The 17,245-nt window shown below is 49.4% G+C and overlaps 1 protein-coding gene across 1 annotated transcript in view; it reads left to right on the forward strand.

The window, feature by feature from the left end:
* The window catches only part of LOC309410640 (fer-1-like protein 4), a gene marked incomplete at both ends in the record, with an annotated part of 40,510 nt that extends 24,333 nt beyond the window's left edge, over positions 1–16,177 (forward strand). The window contains 16 exons of the mRNA XM_082007079.1: positions 984–1,087; positions 1,468–1,599; positions 2,219–2,267; positions 3,349–3,455; positions 3,812–3,943; positions 6,630–6,740; positions 7,197–7,324; positions 7,802–7,972; positions 8,791–8,945; positions 10,226–10,404; positions 11,470–11,555; positions 12,491–12,589; positions 12,887–13,128; positions 14,376–14,665; positions 15,365–15,465; positions 15,997–16,177. Of these exons, the coding sequence (XP_081863205.1) occupies positions 984–1,087; positions 1,468–1,599; positions 2,219–2,267; positions 3,349–3,455; positions 3,812–3,943; positions 6,630–6,740; positions 7,197–7,324; positions 7,802–7,972; positions 8,791–8,945; positions 10,226–10,404; positions 11,470–11,555; positions 12,491–12,589; positions 12,887–13,128; positions 14,376–14,665; positions 15,365–15,465; positions 15,997–16,177 (2,267 nt within the window). The remainder of the gene's footprint in view (positions 1–983; positions 1,088–1,467; positions 1,600–2,218; positions 2,268–3,348; positions 3,456–3,811; positions 3,944–6,629; positions 6,741–7,196; positions 7,325–7,801; positions 7,973–8,790; positions 8,946–10,225; positions 10,405–11,469; positions 11,556–12,490; positions 12,590–12,886; positions 13,129–14,375; positions 14,666–15,364; positions 15,466–15,996) is intronic.
* Between the last annotated feature and the right edge of the window lie 1,068 nt (positions 16,178–17,245).

Genomic DNA, 17,245 nt, shown 5'->3' on the forward strand with positions numbered 1-17,245 from the left:
GGGCAGGTTCTGCCAGTGGCAGGGATCTCTGGCCCTTCGATTCCTTCCTAGCTAGGCAGCAAAGTCCTCTCCCGAGACCCATGCCCAGCAAAAGCACAGCGTGGGGCAGGTTAGAGTTGGAGGTAGGTTGAGATCCTGGTCTGTAGCCCTTTGGTCCAGACTGGTGCGGGGAAGCAGCAGCAGCTAGGTGGTGGAGTGCTGTGTAAGGGCTGGCATCCCTCTTTAGGGATGGCAAAGGGCAATTTACAGACTGTTTTCTTCAAGGTTAGCTTAACATTTGCCTCCCTACCACACCTCCTTTCCCAGGCACTGTTTGCCTTACATTTGTAGAAACTAGAGGAAGTGAAGATGTCTTAGTCCAGCACGACATTTAGCTGGGGCTAGATACTAGACAGTAACTTATCCCTGTGGAAAATTTGTGTCTAGAATCAGAGATGTTTAGCCTGGGAAGGACTATTGTATTTACCTATTTCAAGCTTCTGCATAGCTGGGCTGTGAGCTGTCCCCAGTGAGACCTCCATCAAGCTTTAGGGAGCTGGTGCCCTAAGACCAAGGATTGAAAGGTTTACACTTCTCTCGCATTGTTGGGTTCTGTTCATTGGGTAGTGGATTCACTAAATAACTCTGTAGTAGCAACAGCCACAGCTCCTGATCTGGAATTGTGTAAATAAATAGGTCACAAAGGGGAAGAAGCAAAGAATTGATTGATCTGCGGTCATTTCCGAGAAGGGAAGGTGTATCTCACAAATCTGAATTCCTGGGAGTCAGCAACAAGCATGTTGATCACGGTAGCCGGTCTCAGCACTGTGTTTGGATTTCTAGTAATATTTTTGCAGGGTCTAGTATCAAAAGCTTTAAAAGCAATCACACCATAGTAGGGTAACAGGGAGGGTTTTCCTGTGGAATAACAACTGGCCAAAAAGTAGGAAGCAGTGGGCAGAAATAAATGCATGGAAACATGAAGTTCTTTCTCTTCATCTCAGCTTGGAAAGTCTCATCCCAGCATCTTCCCTCTCAAACTGTGGTAAACATTGGCCCTGCAGCTAGTGACCCAGGTCCCAGCACTCACCCCCTGAGTCTTGTGAAGGTGAGTGATATGTTGGGCCCTGCAAATTCTGAAGTCTGGAAAGCCAAACTGAAGGTTACAAACAAAAAAAGAAAGTTCAGAAGTTCAGAGTTAGGTTTCAACCACCAGTTCTTACTCTGGACCCAAACACTCCTCTCCCCTGCCTGTTCATCAGCACTGCTGTGTGTCTGGGCTCTGGCACAGGGAGGACAGCTGTATTGCCTTTTGCCTTGAAAACTGCTGCTTTTGTAGCAAAACACAAACCTGGGGCTACAGGTAGCTTTGCACCTCCTGTGCTCTGCCTGAAAGCTGAACCTCTGCCCCAGGGCACTGGAGTAGGGTGCATGGGTGTCCTGGGTGGTAATTTCTTCCCTCTGAACCCTTTTCTCTGTTCTTTTAAGGCTCCCTTGAAGAAAATTCCTATCAATAAGCTTATAAAGAAGGAGGATGAATATGAAGAGGAAAAACCAGAGCTGGAAGAACTGGATTGGTGGTCCAAGTACTATGAGTCCCTGAAGGAGCTGTATAACCAGGTAATCTTTTGTGGCAGCTGCCAGCTGAGGGGAAAAGTGGCTGCACTGGCTTGAGGAAGATGTTTTCAACAGCACTGAGTGTTGAAGGAGCCCTCCTGGCATGGATCTCCAGGCAGATACAGGCTTTCATGTGTCAAGCACACTTAAGGTAGCCGTGTATCAAGCATCCATCAGGCGGACTGATTTCAGCAGGCAATGGATGTTGAAACATCCCTGAGGCTAGGTGCCAAAGGTTTTGAGAATGCAGCCGGGCTTTTGTTGAGGCATTCCTGAAAATGTGATGTTACTGATTTTAGCTGCAATGCAGGAGCTTTCATGCTGCTTACTCTCTGTCCTGGTTGTCTTCCCAGGACGTGCTATGGGAGCAGGTCTGCCCCAAATTTCCTTCCTTGCCCTGTGTCCCTTAAATCCTAATAAAAAAGCCAGCAGGAAGATCTCGGGAGAAGAAAAGGTCATTAAGGCACTCATTGGATACCGTCCTGCAATGATGTTGACGCTAAATGATCTCAGGCTAGGTATTACTGACTCTGCTGGCAGGAAAGTTTTGACAGTGTCCTATGCTTGGATGGAGAAGCCTTTGCTGTCAGGAATGTGGGGTGACTGTTTGTGTGTGTTTCAGACACGCAGTGATGAGGAAGATGCTGAGAATGATGACCTGAATGATGCAGGTGAGTCCTCTAGCATGTTGCTAGCTCTTCTGTGGGGCGAGCCAGGACTTACACCATCCCAGAGGGTGCTGGGCTTTTGGGAATGGAATCTGAGCAGGCAACAGCTTTGCAACATTCAGCAAAAACAATACAAAAGGGAAACATTGGCAAGGGCTAACAAATGCTATTTCAAGTTGAAAACACCACAGTTGCGTCAAAAAAGTTTGGAAAACTATGTTGAAGCAAGATTATTCCTGAGTGAACAAAAACCTGCAGAAAAATCAGCTGCAAGGATAATGGGATTGTCACAGTGAGAGCAGGAAGTAAAGGTGGGATGGAGAGAGAGGATGGTGGAGAGGGAAAATTGTCCTAGAGCTGGGCATCACTCTGTGCACGTGGGATGCTCACCTGGGGTACAGGATTCACTAGGAGGTAACAGTAATAATAAACAGATGATCCTGGAACAGTGTTAGAGCTGCAGGCTCAGGTTTGTGGAGATGTAAGCACTTGCCCAGCAGTGACCTGGGGAGATGAGACAGTAAGTGTAGAAATTATGTAAATCCTATGTAGGGAGAGGGCTCAAGGGATCTGGGATCTTTCAGAAATGGGGCAAGGATGCATCCTCTCTGTCTTTGGGTTGCTGGTGACCCAGAGAAAGGTTGAGCTATGCTCTCTCCATGCACAGCTGCCTGTGCCCAAAGTGGTAGTGATGCTTCAGTCAGACATCCACCCAAAACAGCAGTCCATCAAATAAGCATCCATCCAAAGGAGACAGCTCTCATTTCTGCCTTCCCTGACAGCACCTGTGGGCTGGTCCAGCCACCTTCCTCCATTTGGTCTCTGCCCACTTCCTTCCTAAACAGTAGCCATGCAGGTAGGCAAGTCTGTGCCAATTTTTGTCCCCCCACCCATCCAGCCATGCCTCGCTAGGAAACCTGAGATGCCGTAAGGACACCTGTTACAGACAGTGATAGCTCCAGTTACCCTGACACAGGTCAAAGCCCTAGGTGAAAGTGAAAGCTGTTGATGTCATTTCATGGTCAGACACTTGAGATGATGGGAGAGATCAGAGCATTTCCTAATCTCCTATTGCCATTTCTAGATGGAGGGAATTTAAATGCGTCCTCCATTGACATGGAAGCAGAAGATGAGGCAGTAATTGAAGCTGAACCTGCTCGACCAAAGAGGAAGCTCATCGCTACCCTTCAGGTGACTATTGGGGTGACAGATCTGGCCTCTTTCAACTCCAGCCTTTTGTCCATTTCCTCCTCACCTCCCTGCAGTAGAGGTTAGACTGGGAGGAGAACCTGCATTATGTGCTGAGCCCCCATCATTGCTGGGCTTTGAAACAGCTAGTGAGACCTTGGAGCCAAAGTGGGATGTGTGTGCATATCTGAGGATTGACCTGAGGGGATAAAGGAAAACCATGATACCCTGCACTGATTAATACAGGGGTAAGGCAGGACCAGGTGAAATGGTTGAAGCAGGGAAAGGATGGTCTTTCTGACTCTCCTCCCCTTTAAGATAGCAGGAAAAGGCCAAAAATGACTTTGTACTTATTTCAGATCTACAACTCTGAGCTGGAAAATGAGTTTGATAATTTTGAAGACTGGCTGTGTATTTTCCCCCTGCATCGTGGCAAAGCAAATGAGGATGAAGATGGAAATGAGGATGAACATTTTGTGGGGAAGTACAAGGTGCTGTATCATTTGAATGACACTGGTGCTGCATGTGGAAGAAAATCCTTAGGACAACTGGTATTTCAGAGCATGCCGACACCAGCAAAGCCTTGGAGAGTGCATGTGTGTACAAGGTGATGTAAGGCCAATGGTGCAGCATGGCCAGGGTAGTGTTGGTGCCTGTTGAAGCAGCTGTGTACTGTGGTCCTTTATTAGTTGATAAATACACCTGATTTAGATCACAAAATCACAGAATGGTCGGGGTTGGAAGGGACCTCTGAAGATCATCTGGTCCAACCCCCCTGCCAAGGCAGGATCACCTAGGGCAGGTTGCACAGGAATGCATCAGTTGGATTTTGAAGGTCTCCAGAGAAGGAGACTCCACAACCTCTCCGGGCAGCCTGTCACCCCCACAGCAAAGAAGTTTTTCCTCATGTTGAGGTGGAACTTCCTGTGCTGCAGTTTATGCCCGTTGCCCCTCATCCTGTCACTGGGCACTACTGAAAAGAGACTGGCTCCATCCTCCTGACAGCCACCCTTCAGACATTTATAGACATTGATGAGGTTGCCTCTCAGCCTTCTCTTCTCCAGACTAAACAGCCCCAGGTCTCTCAGCCTTTCCTCATACAAGAGATGTTCCCTTTATCATCCTCGTAGCCCTTCGTTGGACTCTGTACAAAAGTTCCCTGTCTCTCTTGAAGTGGGGAGCCCAGAACTGGACACAGTACTCCAGATGAGGCCTTGCCGGTGCAGAGTAGAGGGGGAGGATAACCTCTCTTGAGCTGCTGGTCACACTCTTCTTAATGCATCCCAGGATACCATTGGCCCTCTTGGCCACCAGGGCACATTGCTGTCCCATGGATAACTTATTGTCTACCAGGATTCCAAGGTCCTCCTCCATGGAGCTGCTTTCCAGCAGGTCAACCCCTAACCTGTACTGGTGCATGGGGTTCTTCCTCCCCAGGTGCAGAACTCTACACTTGTTCTTGTTAAATTTCGTGAGGTTCCCCTCTGCCCAACTCTTCAGTCTGTCCAGAATTTTTAGCTCTCACAAGGAGAAGGCATGAAGCATAATGGACTTTCATTCTGGCTGGGCCCTCTGCATATGTCCAGTATGCAAATAAGAATTAGTGAGCTTCAGCAGTTTTAAAATTAGTAATACTTGTTTAAACGAGGCATTATCCACCCAGGAGCTCTTGAAGACTCTGAAATATCAACTACAGAAGTTAAGTTAAGAAGGTCCCTAGAAAACCTTTGGTGCACCCTGCCTTTTGGCAGTCTGAAGTGTCTGGATAGGCAAGAACTCTCGATCCTCAGGTGTAAGAAATCGGGAAAGGAAGGCAAGAGACCGGCATGGCTGAGTCGAGACCTGCTGGTCAAACTAAAGGGCAAGAAGGAAATGCACAGGCAGAGGAAGCAGGGACAGGTGTCCTGGGAAGAGTACAGAGATGCTGCCTGGTTGTGTAGGGATGGGGTCAGGAAGGCCAAGGTGTGGCTGGAGCTGAACTTGACAAGGGATGCGAAGAATAATAAGAAGGGCTTCTACAGGTATGTCAGCCAGAAAAGGAAGGTCACAGGAAGCGTACCCACCTTGATGAGCAAGACTGGCAAGCTGGTAACAATGGATGAGGAGAAGACTGAGGTACTCAATGACTTCTTTGCCTCAGTCTTCGCTGGCAGTGTCTCTTCCCTCCTGCAAGATGGGGACTGGAGGAGCAAAGTCCCTCCCACTGTAAGAGAGATCAGGTTTGAGACCACCTGAGGAACCTCAACATGCACAAGTCTATGGGACCTGATGAGATGCATCCCAGAGTCCTGAGGGAATTGGCTGATGTAGTTGCCAAGACACGCTCTATGATATTTGAAAAGTCCTGGCAGTCAGGTGAAGTCCCTGGAGATGGAAAAAGGGGAAACATTGCACCCATTTTTAAAAAGGGTAGAAAGGAGGACCCTGGGAACTACCGACCTCTCAGCCTCACCTCTGTGCCTGGGAAGATCATGGAACAGATCCTCCCAGAAGCTATGCTAAGGCCCATGGAGGACAGGGAGGTGATTTGAGACAGCCAGCATGGCTTCACCGAGGGCAAGTCCTGCCTGACCAACCTAGTGGCCTTCTGTGATCGAGTGACCACCTCAGTGGACAAGGGAAGAGCTACAGATGTCATCTCTCTGGACTTCTGTGAGGCCTATGAGGACAGGCTGAGAGAGCTGGGGTTGTTCAGCCTGGAGAAGAGAAGGTTCCGGGGAGACCTTATTGCAGCCTGCCAGGACTTAAAGGGGGTTATGAGAAAGATGGGGACAAACTTTTTAGCAGAGCCTGTTGCAATACGACAAGGGGTAATTGTTTTAAACCAGAAGAGGGTAGATTTAGACTAGATCTAAGGAAGAAGTTTTTCACAATAAGGGTGGTGAACTGCTGGCGTGGGTTGCCCAAAGAGGTGGTAGATGCCCCATCCTTGGAAACATTCAAGGGTGTTCAGATCTGGCATTGGCAGTGGTCTGACAGCCTGCAGCCTAACTTGCAAACAGGGACTGCCTGGGCCATATGGACATGACAGTGCCTTTGGAAAAGACTGACCTGCTGGTCTGCATGGGGCAATGACTGATTTTCTAGTTGGCAGATGAAGCTGGTCTTGATGGCTCCAATTCCATCTGAGATATTCTCTTTTGTATCTAATTGTTACTTGCAATGTCTTTTCTGCAGGGCTCCTTCTATGTCTACCCCGCTGAGGAAGCTGGTACAGAGCCCAAGGTCTCCCAGGGTGTTCCAAGGAACAGACCCATCAAGGTTCTTGTAAGAGTTTACATCGTTAAGGTAAGTCTCTTGTGGTGTTGGCTGTAATGCTTGGAGGCCTGTCCCTCCCTATGGATCTCCTGCCGTTCTCTGCTTGGTAAATATGAGTGGTGGCATTTGTGGGAAGCTTGATGCTGGCTTGAAGGCTCTGCCAGCCCAGTGGAAGTCAGCTACATCTAGTCAATGGGGGAAGCCTTCCATGCTTTGTAGCTTCAGGAGGTGCTAAAAATCTAGATGGGCATTTCTTGGCTTCTCTCGTCTGCCTTGAGACAGTGAGCAAATAGATGGGCTGGCAGCAGGAGACATTGGTGGCTTGTTGAGTGGGGATTTGCGTAGGAACAAGTGCCTGTTTCACTGCCGGGGCAGCTGCTGGAGGGACCTGACCAACAGGCTTGGGTGGCCTCAGGCCTCTGCAGTGTTGCTTGTGCAGTTTGCTCTCTGAAGCCGATGTATGGTGGTACCTCTTGTGTATTCCAGGCTATGAACCTGTCTCCAGCAGACCCCAATGGCAAGGCAGACCCCTACGTGGTGGTGACTGTGGGACAGGAGCAGAAGGACACAAAGGAGCGATACATCCCAAAGCAGCTCAATCCTGTGTTTGGAGAGTATGCAGGAAGTTTTCATCTAGCAGGTTTAACAGGAGTAGCGCAAATCTGTGGCTCAGCATGTGTGGTCTTCTGTTCCTTTCTGCTGGAGAACGTTCTGTAACACAAAGGTCCCAGGCATGTTTCCTGCCTCCAGCCGACACAGGAGCCATAAATGTTTTGGGTTAGGAGGGGAGCACTCCCAAAGGCTTGATTTAACAGGAAAAGTAGGAAGCCAAGCAGCAACAGAGCACTGGAGAATGTTTTCCTTAGCTCCAGGACCTTTATCCAAGAGCATACATTACTGGAAAAGTAACTCCTTTGTTTGAACATGCACACTGAAAACTGCACGCACTGAACTTATGGAGAACCAGCCTCTATCAGAGGTCTTTGAGTTGTCAAATACAGTTCCTAAATGTATAGGATGATCAAAGCAGAGCATGTGTTTCATTTCCATCCTCCCTGCTAATTGCACTCTCCCCATCTGCTTCTGTCCAGAGTTGTGGAGCTGACAGTCTCCTTTCCCATGGAATCAGAACTCACTGTGGCAATATTTGACCATGATTTGGTTGGATCTGATGATCTGATTGGGGAGACCAAGATTGACTTGGAGAATCGATTCTACAGCAAGCACAGGGCCAACTGCGGAGTGGCTTCTCTGTATAACATGTAGGTACTGCTGTGACACATTAGGGCCATGAGATGCATTCTTCTCACCTCCTATTTGGGTGGGTAACAGAACATCTCCAGTTTTGCAGGATGGTTCTTGCATCCATAGTATCCTCTTAGCAGGTGCCCCACAGATTCATTACAAGTTGCATGGGTAACTCCCATCTCCCTTAGACTCCTGCCAGCTTCCTGTGGTAGGTCTAATTCCTACTGTGGACTAATATATTTTGCATATAGTAGCAAAATATTCTTTAATGCTTTCATGTTGGTGTTCTGTGAGAAAAGTGCTCACTTGATATTGATGTGATTTTGACGTCTTTCAGAAAGTAGGGCAGTTTCTCTGGCAGTAGCTAATTCTGTGAGCAGCAAGAGTCATGATGTCTGTTTTCCTTTGACTTCATTCAGTACAGATTCTCTGGTGTTTTTGGCCGGTTTTCTGTAAACTTTTCTTCTCCTACCCTGCTATTGGAGAATTAGTTGTGGGCATGGAGTTGAGTCCCCAGCACTGCTAAAAGCTCTCTCTTATGAGAGGTTTTAGAACCTCACTAAACCTCACAAGCTGCAGCTGGAATTGCTCCTGTTGCTTCTCTGAAGCTAATGGTTCTGTGGGGTGCAAGCTTGGCTTGTTCTGGGGGAGGAGAGCTTGTTAAACTTTTCATTCATTAAGCTTTTGTGTGCCTGTGACTTTCTCAGTGAAAATCTCAGCAGGGATCTTGTGGCACAGCCTGTGCTGTAGGGAAGTCAGGGAGTTTCACAGCCTAGGAAAAAAACCTGTTGTCTAAGCTGAAGATGTTCTCAGTGTTCTCCCTTCTTTGCAGAAATGGCTACAACATGTGGCGAGATGCTTTCAAGCCCACACAGATCTTGGATAGTTTATGCAAGAAGAACTCACTCCCTGCAGCAGAGTACAGACGGGAGGAGGTCAAAGTGGACAATAAAATATTCAAGGTCCCTCCAGAGGCTTTTCCTGAAGGTACAGAGGGCTTGGAGAACAATGACTGCTCCCTTAAACGGCTGCCTGTGCTCAGCATTGCACATGCTGGTGAGACGTCTGGGAGCCCACCAGCCTCTCTTCCCTGAAGTGTCCAGGCTGGCTGTCCCCACTCTGTGCCCTGCATGTCCCAGCTTTCTGGGTCACTGTGGGGAGCATCCTTGTTGCTCAGTGGCCTGGTTTCAGTGGATGACAGTGTTGCACTGGGGGAAGATGTGATCCAGGCTATTACATTCCAAAGTGCCTTCCCAGGCAGTGAGTGGAGCACAGTAAAGCTGCTTGCATGGCAGTAGTGTGCATGGGTGTTTGATGGCTTGTGCAGCCAGAGAAGGTGTAGCCCAACCAGGCCAGAGAGGGGGGACCTATGCGTATGGCCAGCTTTACCTTCTGCTCATTTCAATGCTGCTGTTCCTCAGCTTTCTGCTGGTCTCTATGGCTTATGTCATGAAGGGGAAAGAAATCCAACTCAGGAGAGAGCAAGGTGGCTCCAAAAACCCTTTTCCCCCTTTCTTAGATCACTGGGTAGCTGGGAAGAGAGAAATGAGATGCTCTCCTGGTGTTCCTCTGCAAGCTAGCTCTGGTTCAAACGTGGCTGCAGTTGGTGCCCCGTAAACCTCTGCTGTGCTAGGGGACTGCTTGGGATGGTTTCGGTCTCAGACTGGTCTACAAAGGGCAGATGCTCTCCATAAACCTAGGGGTGGATGGGTCATTGTGTTCTTGCCTGTTGATTCCTCCTTTTCTCCCTATCAGCAGGATTTAGCCTTGAACTGCCATTTGGCTTCACTGTTGCCAAATGAGTCAATTAATCATGCAGACCGTTAATTAATGGAGAGCACAACTGTGTGTCACTGCCAAGTGACAAGTGGTCTTTTCCTTGAGCACTTCTAGGGCAAAACCTCTCATCCATGGATCTGTTGGCACTACCACAGAGACATGGGGACTTAAACTGCCCCAGAGGGTCACATCCTCCTTGGTGTCCCCTGGACCCTTTTCCCAGGGCCATAGTAAATTATTTTTTGCCCTTTTTCTCTTATTTCTCTTAGCTTGTTTGTCTACCTGTCTACAGTTTTCCTTATCACTGCAACATATTGAACTCATTCCCTTCATCCTCACCCTTCTGCTTCTCCCCATTTTGTTTTTCTGGGGAGATGCTTGTTTGCCCAGTCCATCATTTTCCCTTATTTGTGCCTGTGACTTACATCCTGATGTGGCTCTTGCTGGCCAGATGCCTTCATCTTCTACCTGGCTGTGTCCTGCTACAGAGGCCTCTGTGAGGAACAAGAGAGGAGTGGCAGATGAGAACTGGTCAGTGGATGATGAACATAAGGCTTTGTACGTCCTGCAGCACTGGGAAGAGATGCCGGGATACGGGTACAAACTGGTACCAGAGCATGTGGAGATCCGGTCCCTGTACAACCCGGAGAACCCTGGGCTTGTGCAGGTGAGATGTGATTCCTTGCCCAGCCTAGACATTGCTCTGGGGAAGGACCTTTGGGGCAGCTGTTTCCCAGTCCCCTGGCTGGTTCCCTGTTGTCCTTTTCTGTCCTCATCATGGCATGAATCCCATGCGTTGCCTTTTCCTGGGTGGGCAACTGAAGCTGTGTCTGTGGATGGCTGGCCCTGCTGTGAAGTGAGGACTGTTGGCCTTGTGTGTCCTTTGCTCAGATCTGCCTTCTGACCTCTCGTGGTGCTTCTGAACACCCTTTCCTCAAGGGACCTCTGTCCATTGATGTGGTCACAATGCTGGTGGCCCAGAGCCCTTCCTGTCTCCTCAGACCATGTAGCCCTGCGCTGTTGAGGATGCTACGTGGGTGGTAAGGGACCTTCTCTGCCTTCTGAGCCCTGCCACCATGCACCATGGTGGGTGGTAGTGTCCTTGCCTATCCCTGCCTCTTCCCCTGCTTTGTCCCATATCACTGCTGCTTTGCTGCCCTGCAAGAGCCCCATTCTACCCCCTTGGCTTCTCTCTGGGGGCACGATGTAACTTCTGGCTGGAGGAGAAACATTTGTCCTCAGTTTTATGCAGAGCAGTGATCTGAGCTCAACCATTTCAATGTCCTGCACCAAACATCTCCTGTTCCCTTGGATACTGGAGGTCTGTAACAAAAGCAGAGCTCTGCAGTCACTCTGACTTTGGTTAGCATTGGAAATGCATGTGGAGGTCAGACCCATCACTTTTTAGTTTTTTTGGTTCTGCTGAATCATTGCATCATCATATGCTTCTTGTTAAGACAGAGGGACGCGTTTGCCTCTGTTTGAAACGAACTCACTTCAGCTGAAATGTTTTTTCTTGGGAGCAGGTTAGGGAGGGAAATAAGCAATTTTTGGTAGTTTTAATTTTTTCCCTATCTAAAATCCAGTCACAGGTTGCTCTGAAGTGCTGGGGACAGAGAGCCAAGCAGTGGCTTTCTGGTGAGAGCTTTCCTTGCAGGACCAAGCCCTTGCTCCCTGAAGAGCTGGAGGGTAGTCTGTATTTTGAAGCCTCTCTGCTGTCTTCTCTTGTCAGGGCTCCTTGCACATGTGGATTGACATGTTTCCAAATGATGTCCCCGCACCGCCGCCTGTCAATATCAAGCCACGACTGCCTGTCAGGTAGCACCTATGGGAGCAGGGCTGGGATTGGTGAGCCTGTGTGGAGGGTCACTGTTCTTTGTCGTGCCTGGTGGGATGTGCCACCGAGTCCTGCGCAGGCTGACGGTCTGTGTTAGCCTGGCATGCAGCCCTCCTCTCTGCTTCAGCTCTGGCCATTGGATGGCCTCTTGGGTGTATCAGCATGGGGCATAAGCACCTGAGCTGCACAAGTGTTTGTGAAGGGCAGGGTTAATCTCTTTCTAAGACTGGACATAAAGGTGATAGAAACCCAGGTCAGAGCTACTCATCTAGCTTTATTTTGTCTAGTGGACAGATGTCCTCTGGGTGCCTGGAGAAGTGAAGTTGAAGGACATTTGCTGTTTTCAATGATCTAATGGGGCTATTGAGATGGAAGGTCCAGATTCTTCTCAGAGGTGCACATGAAAGGACAAGAGATAATGGACACAAATTGCAGCAAGGAAAACTCCAACTGGATATAAGGAAAGCATTTTCCTAATGAGAGTGAAGTTACCCTGGGATAGGGATGGAGTGACCCAGAGAAGTGCTAGGATATCCATCCTTGGAGATACTCAAAACTCATGCAGACAATCTGAACAATCTATCTACTGTGAAGTTAGAGCAAGAGATGCCTAAGCCTTTCTGTGCTCTATGGCTAAGTGGTGCTGGGTGAGTTTCCCACACACCAGGGATTTGCTTTGCAAAAGCTGCCTGTTTTGACTGTGAGTATTTGTCTTTTGGGTCTGTAGCCCCACAGGAAGGGCTTTGTGCATGGCAGAAAGACTGTTGGACAGTGTTTGGCTGGAGGAGCCCTGGCAGGGGACCACAGTGCTAGGAGGGTTCAGGTCCTGCTGCTCTGCTGGTGTGGGTTTGACCTACCCTCCCAGGCACCAGGGGTGAGAGCATGTGTCTCACACACCCCTGTGTCCTCCCCACAGCTATGAACTGCGTGTGATTATCTGGAACACGGACGATGTGATCCTTGATGATGTCAACCCAGTAACAGGAGAGCCTTCCAGTGACATCTACGTGAAAAGGTCTGATGGGAGCCAGAGGGAGGCCGGAGCCTGGCTGTCCTGCTCCCTGACATGCCCTTCACCCTCACTGCCTCCTCTGAAACTCTGCTCCTCCCTGCCTCAGCACGAGGTGCCTCACAGCAGTCCCCTGCATGGACTGCTGTACCCCCAAAGATGTTGGTTAGGTGTTGGTCCAGTTTTGTTCTTTGACTCTTCCTTTCCTGCTACCCCAGGGCGTTCACCCCTTGATCTTTCTGCTCTGCCTTTGGGGCTGGCTGATGGGGTGTAGGAGATAGATAACTTGAGTTTCTCCTGCAGCTGGATAAAGGGTCTTGACCATGACAAGCAGGAGACAGATGTTCACTTTAACTCCTTGACCGGAGAGGGCAATTTCAACTGGAGGTTCATCTTCCGCTTCAACTATCTCCCGACCGAGAAGGAGATCACCTACAAGAAGAAGGACTCTGTCTTTTCCATGGAGGAATCAGAATTTCGTGAACCGGCTGTTCTGGTCCTCCAGGTCTGGGATTATGACAGGATTTCAGCTAATGACTTTCTAGGTACAGTGTGACCTGCTGGAAGTGGGGTGACCTGTCCCTCACCTTGATGGAGTATTACAGCATTTCCCCCTGGGCCCAGCTGTCTGAGAAGGGACATCAGGAGCATCAGATCAAGCTCTACAGCTCAGCAGTCACCTGGGCTGGTTTTTCATATGTGAGCCACAAGGCAGAGCCTGGAGATATGCACCTCTCCCACACAGACATGTTGAGCTTGCATGCTTGTCCCAGGACCTTGGTGTCCTTTTTCAGGGCCTGTTGTGCCACAGGACTTCCAGGTTCTGCTTCCTCATACCCTTTCTGATAAACTTGCTCATTTTCCCTGCTCTCACTTGTATCTGCAGATCCCAAAGACTTGGCCAAAGAGCAGCTTTCCCAGGAGCTTACATTGTGGGAACAGGGATTGGCAGCCTTTGTGAGACCATTTGCACTTGAGTTGTGGCATCCCATCGCTGTGGTCTCACAGCTCCCTGGCTGCTCTCATACTTCCCAGTAACCAGACCTGCTGAGCTGGGCATGCAGGAGGGCCTGGTGATGAAGCTGGGCTGGTGGTAATTCTGCTCACACTATGCTAGCACAAATGCTGCTGCTTCTGTCCTGCTTCTGCTGCCATCCTTAAGTTTGTAGCACTCCGTTCAGTTGTCCTTCCCTTCAAACTTTTGCCTCCCCATTAGAAAGCAGCCCCTTTGCCCTGCTGTCTCTTGGGCAGGATAAAACTCTTTATTCATCAACCTTCCATGGTGTGTTTAAAGGGCTTTACCTCCGTGAGGCTCTTCCAATGGTGATTGGTTCAGCCATGCTACTCAGACACTGAAGAAAGAGTTAGACAGAAATCCCAATGATTCCTGGCACGTACAATCTCAGGAACTTCTAGGCAGGAAGGGGCTTCTGCAGTCAATTTTTTATTGACATTTACAGGAATGAGAGGGGAAGAGGAGCTTGGACATGTGAGGAGAGCAGGGTGGGACACAGTAAAGGAGTGAAAATAACCCACTGCACCACATGCAAACCACACTGGCAACATCAGAGATGAGACAAGACCTGTGGCTTCTGCTTCTTAGTCTCTAACTCCTGGGCTGGTCCTTATGCCGAGCTTCAGGTTCTCCACCTGTAAATGTACAGGAGACTGCTACATCATTGCAGCGGCTGTGGACCTACTCATAGTTGTTGGGGCATGGCTGAGACAGAAACAGTGTGTGGGGCTGACCTCAGGATTTCACCATGAGCTCTCCTCTTCACTGTGCTTGCAGGCTCCATTGAGCTGAAGCTGCATGACATGGTGCGGGCAGCCAAGAGCTCAGAGCATTGCACCATCAAGATGGCCAAGGAGAATGCAACACCTCGCTTCTCCATTTTCCGAAACAAGCGCATGAGGGGCTGGTGGCCCTTCATCAAACTCAAAGATCAAGAAGATGAGGAGAGAGAGGAAAGGGAGGACAAGCAGAAGAAGAAGAAGAAGAAGAAGAAGAAGTGGAGCAGCTCAGTCAAACCAGAGGATGTGGAGTTCACAGACCCCAGTGGGAACAAGTACCTCCTGACGGTAAGGCAGGGTGCTGGCACAGTGCACAGAGAGCCAGTGATTTGCCTCTGCTTTGAGATGGCAACCTGTCCTGCATACACATCACCTACAGAGGCAGCAATGACACGGCTGCCCAGGACTTTGTGCAGGGTCCTGGTGACTTGTCCCATCTGCTGCAAATCCAGCACTTTGTTGACCCAGAAGTGTTAGCTGCGGTGGCATGCAAAGGGTGTCCAACTTCATGTCTTCCTCTGAGCTTCCCATAGAGCAGTGCTCAGTGAGGAGAGCAAAGCAAGAGGCACGTGGCTCCCCATCAGCCAGACAGGACAGCAGCAAAAGCTTGTTTTTGCTGGCACAGGTGCCAGCTGTGCCAAGGCAAACTCGCTGCTGATGGCCCTGCTAGTAGACCATTGTATGTTCCCAAGGGTGAGTTTTGCTCAGTGCCAGGATGGGAGGCTGCAGGCAAATCCAGGTAGCTGGGGAGTACATTACAATACAGTGCCTTGTCTGCAAAACAGTTAGTTTCTGGCCAGGCCACAGTTTCTGCTGACTGTGAAGTGTGAGACTCTGTAGCTAATGTCTGGAGAGAGAAGTTAATTGCTTTGAGCATCTGTAAGTGGAACTGGGAGAAAAATACCCAGTGCTGGCAGGGCATGTGGTCAGCAGGCTGGTCTGTGAATCAACATGTGTGGCTGTGGCTTAGACATGTTCTCCCTCCAGGGTAAGGTGGAAGCAGAATTCCAACTGCTGACTGTGGAGGAGGCTGAGAAAAGTCCTGTTGGTTTGGGCCGAAAAGAGCCTGAACCCCTGGAAAAGCCCAAGTGAGTATCTGTGTTATCGCCTTTAACATGGATGGACAGTGCTGTGTTTTCAGCAGCTATTTGCGTGGGGACGGGGAGCATCTGCTTGTCAAGAAGCTGAGAGCAATCAGTGAGGCCCTGGATGGTGGAGTCTGCAGGACTGGGGCTGCCAGGGCTTTCCAGCGCTTGAGTGGGTCCAGCAGGACTTGTGGATGCAGCATCTGGGCCAGGGCTGATCTTAGTGAGGTACTCAAGACAGCTGTGCCATAACATTGCTTGTACAAAAAGGGCAGCTCTGGTTTAACCATGTGAATGCACCCATAAGCCACATGGGTGCAGAACAGCTCTGTGGGGGCTGTCCTGAGGCTCAGGTCCTGTTGTCTCCATCACTTTCATGGGCACTGTAGTTATTGCAGCCTCTAGGGTGATCCTGTCTGGAAGCAGCAGGAAGAGCTGGTGACCCATGAGCGTGGCAGGGCACCAAAGCAGAGCGCCAACATGCTGCTCTGTGGATGGAACCTGTGCTTATCTATTTTTCCCTTCCTGTTTCAGCCGTCCAAAAACTTCTTTCAACTGGTTTGTGAATCCCATGAAGACCTTTGTGTTCTTTATCTGGAAGCGGTACAAAAAATACATCATTGTGCTGTTCATTGTCTCTGTTCTGACCATCTTCCTGATTCTTTTGATCTACACCATGCCTGGATACATCAGTGAGAAGATCATTAATGGATAAATGCTCTCCAGCACAGGACTACTCAAAGACAGGGGTAATTATTGCAGGAATCAAGACTGGACCAGAAAGTTTAAGGAAGTCCTGCAGGTGCAGAGGCAGTGTTCAGAGTGAGAGACCTGCATAATTGACCTCTTTGGGGAGTCATGTTTCATGCTAAGTACCCATGAGATGCTAAGAAACCAAGTAACCAATTTACTGAATAAGGCAAACTCCTTGAAGGACAGTTACAGCTTTGGGAAAAAAATTGTTCTTTGCGGGACTGGGGTGAGAGGGTGGGAAAATGGGGTCTGCTGGCGCTTTCCTCACAGACATGGCAGCTGAAACCAGCTCTTGCCATTGAAAGTGATTCTGGCAGAGACAGGGACATATAGAACCATCCATGCCCCAGCTTGACAACACTTCGCACTTTCCAGGCCTTTGCCTGGAGAGTTCAAAAGACATTGTATGGGGGGAAGGCAGGTCTGGTGTAGGGTTCTGGTGGATGTAGTACCTGGAAGACCTTTGAATGGGGCTCCCCGGGGAGAAGGATGATAGATCCAAGGTAGCCATGAGCTTCCTGCTGTGACAAGAGCACAGAAACAGCTCTTGGAGTTGGAGTCGGCTTTGGATGTGGTAGCACTCCCCAGGACATGGACTTTCTGGTTGTCACTCCCTACAAGCTGCTTAACACCTTTTCCCGCATGTGCTGGGTTGGATTCAGGCTTGCTTCAAACGTCATTTTGGCTCTTCATTTCCATAGGAATAAAAGTTGCTTGTCTGCTCTCTCCAATGCTGCTTGTGTTTTGTAGCTGCTTTCTGGAGCCAGGGGCCAGTCTACTGCAGGCAGTCCTCGCTGATGCCCCTTTTGCCATTCCTCCCAGATAGCACAGCTCTTGGACATTGGCATGCGGTCATCAGCATGAATCTATATTGTGGTGTTGGGCTGATGTAAATTAAATGAGACTTGTAGTTCCTGTCTTCTGCACAGACAAGTCCTGACAGGATCTGATGTCAAGTGGAGGTGCTTCATTCTGAGTTTTGACAGGACAGATTCCTTCTGAGGAGTCTCATCCTGGTACAGGAGATGAT

This window comes from Phaethon aethereus, assembly GCF_964289735.1.
Source record: "Phaethon aethereus genome assembly, chromosome: 16".
Classification (NCBI taxonomy): Eukaryota; Metazoa; Chordata; class Aves; order Phaethontiformes; family Phaethontidae; genus Phaethon; species Phaethon aethereus.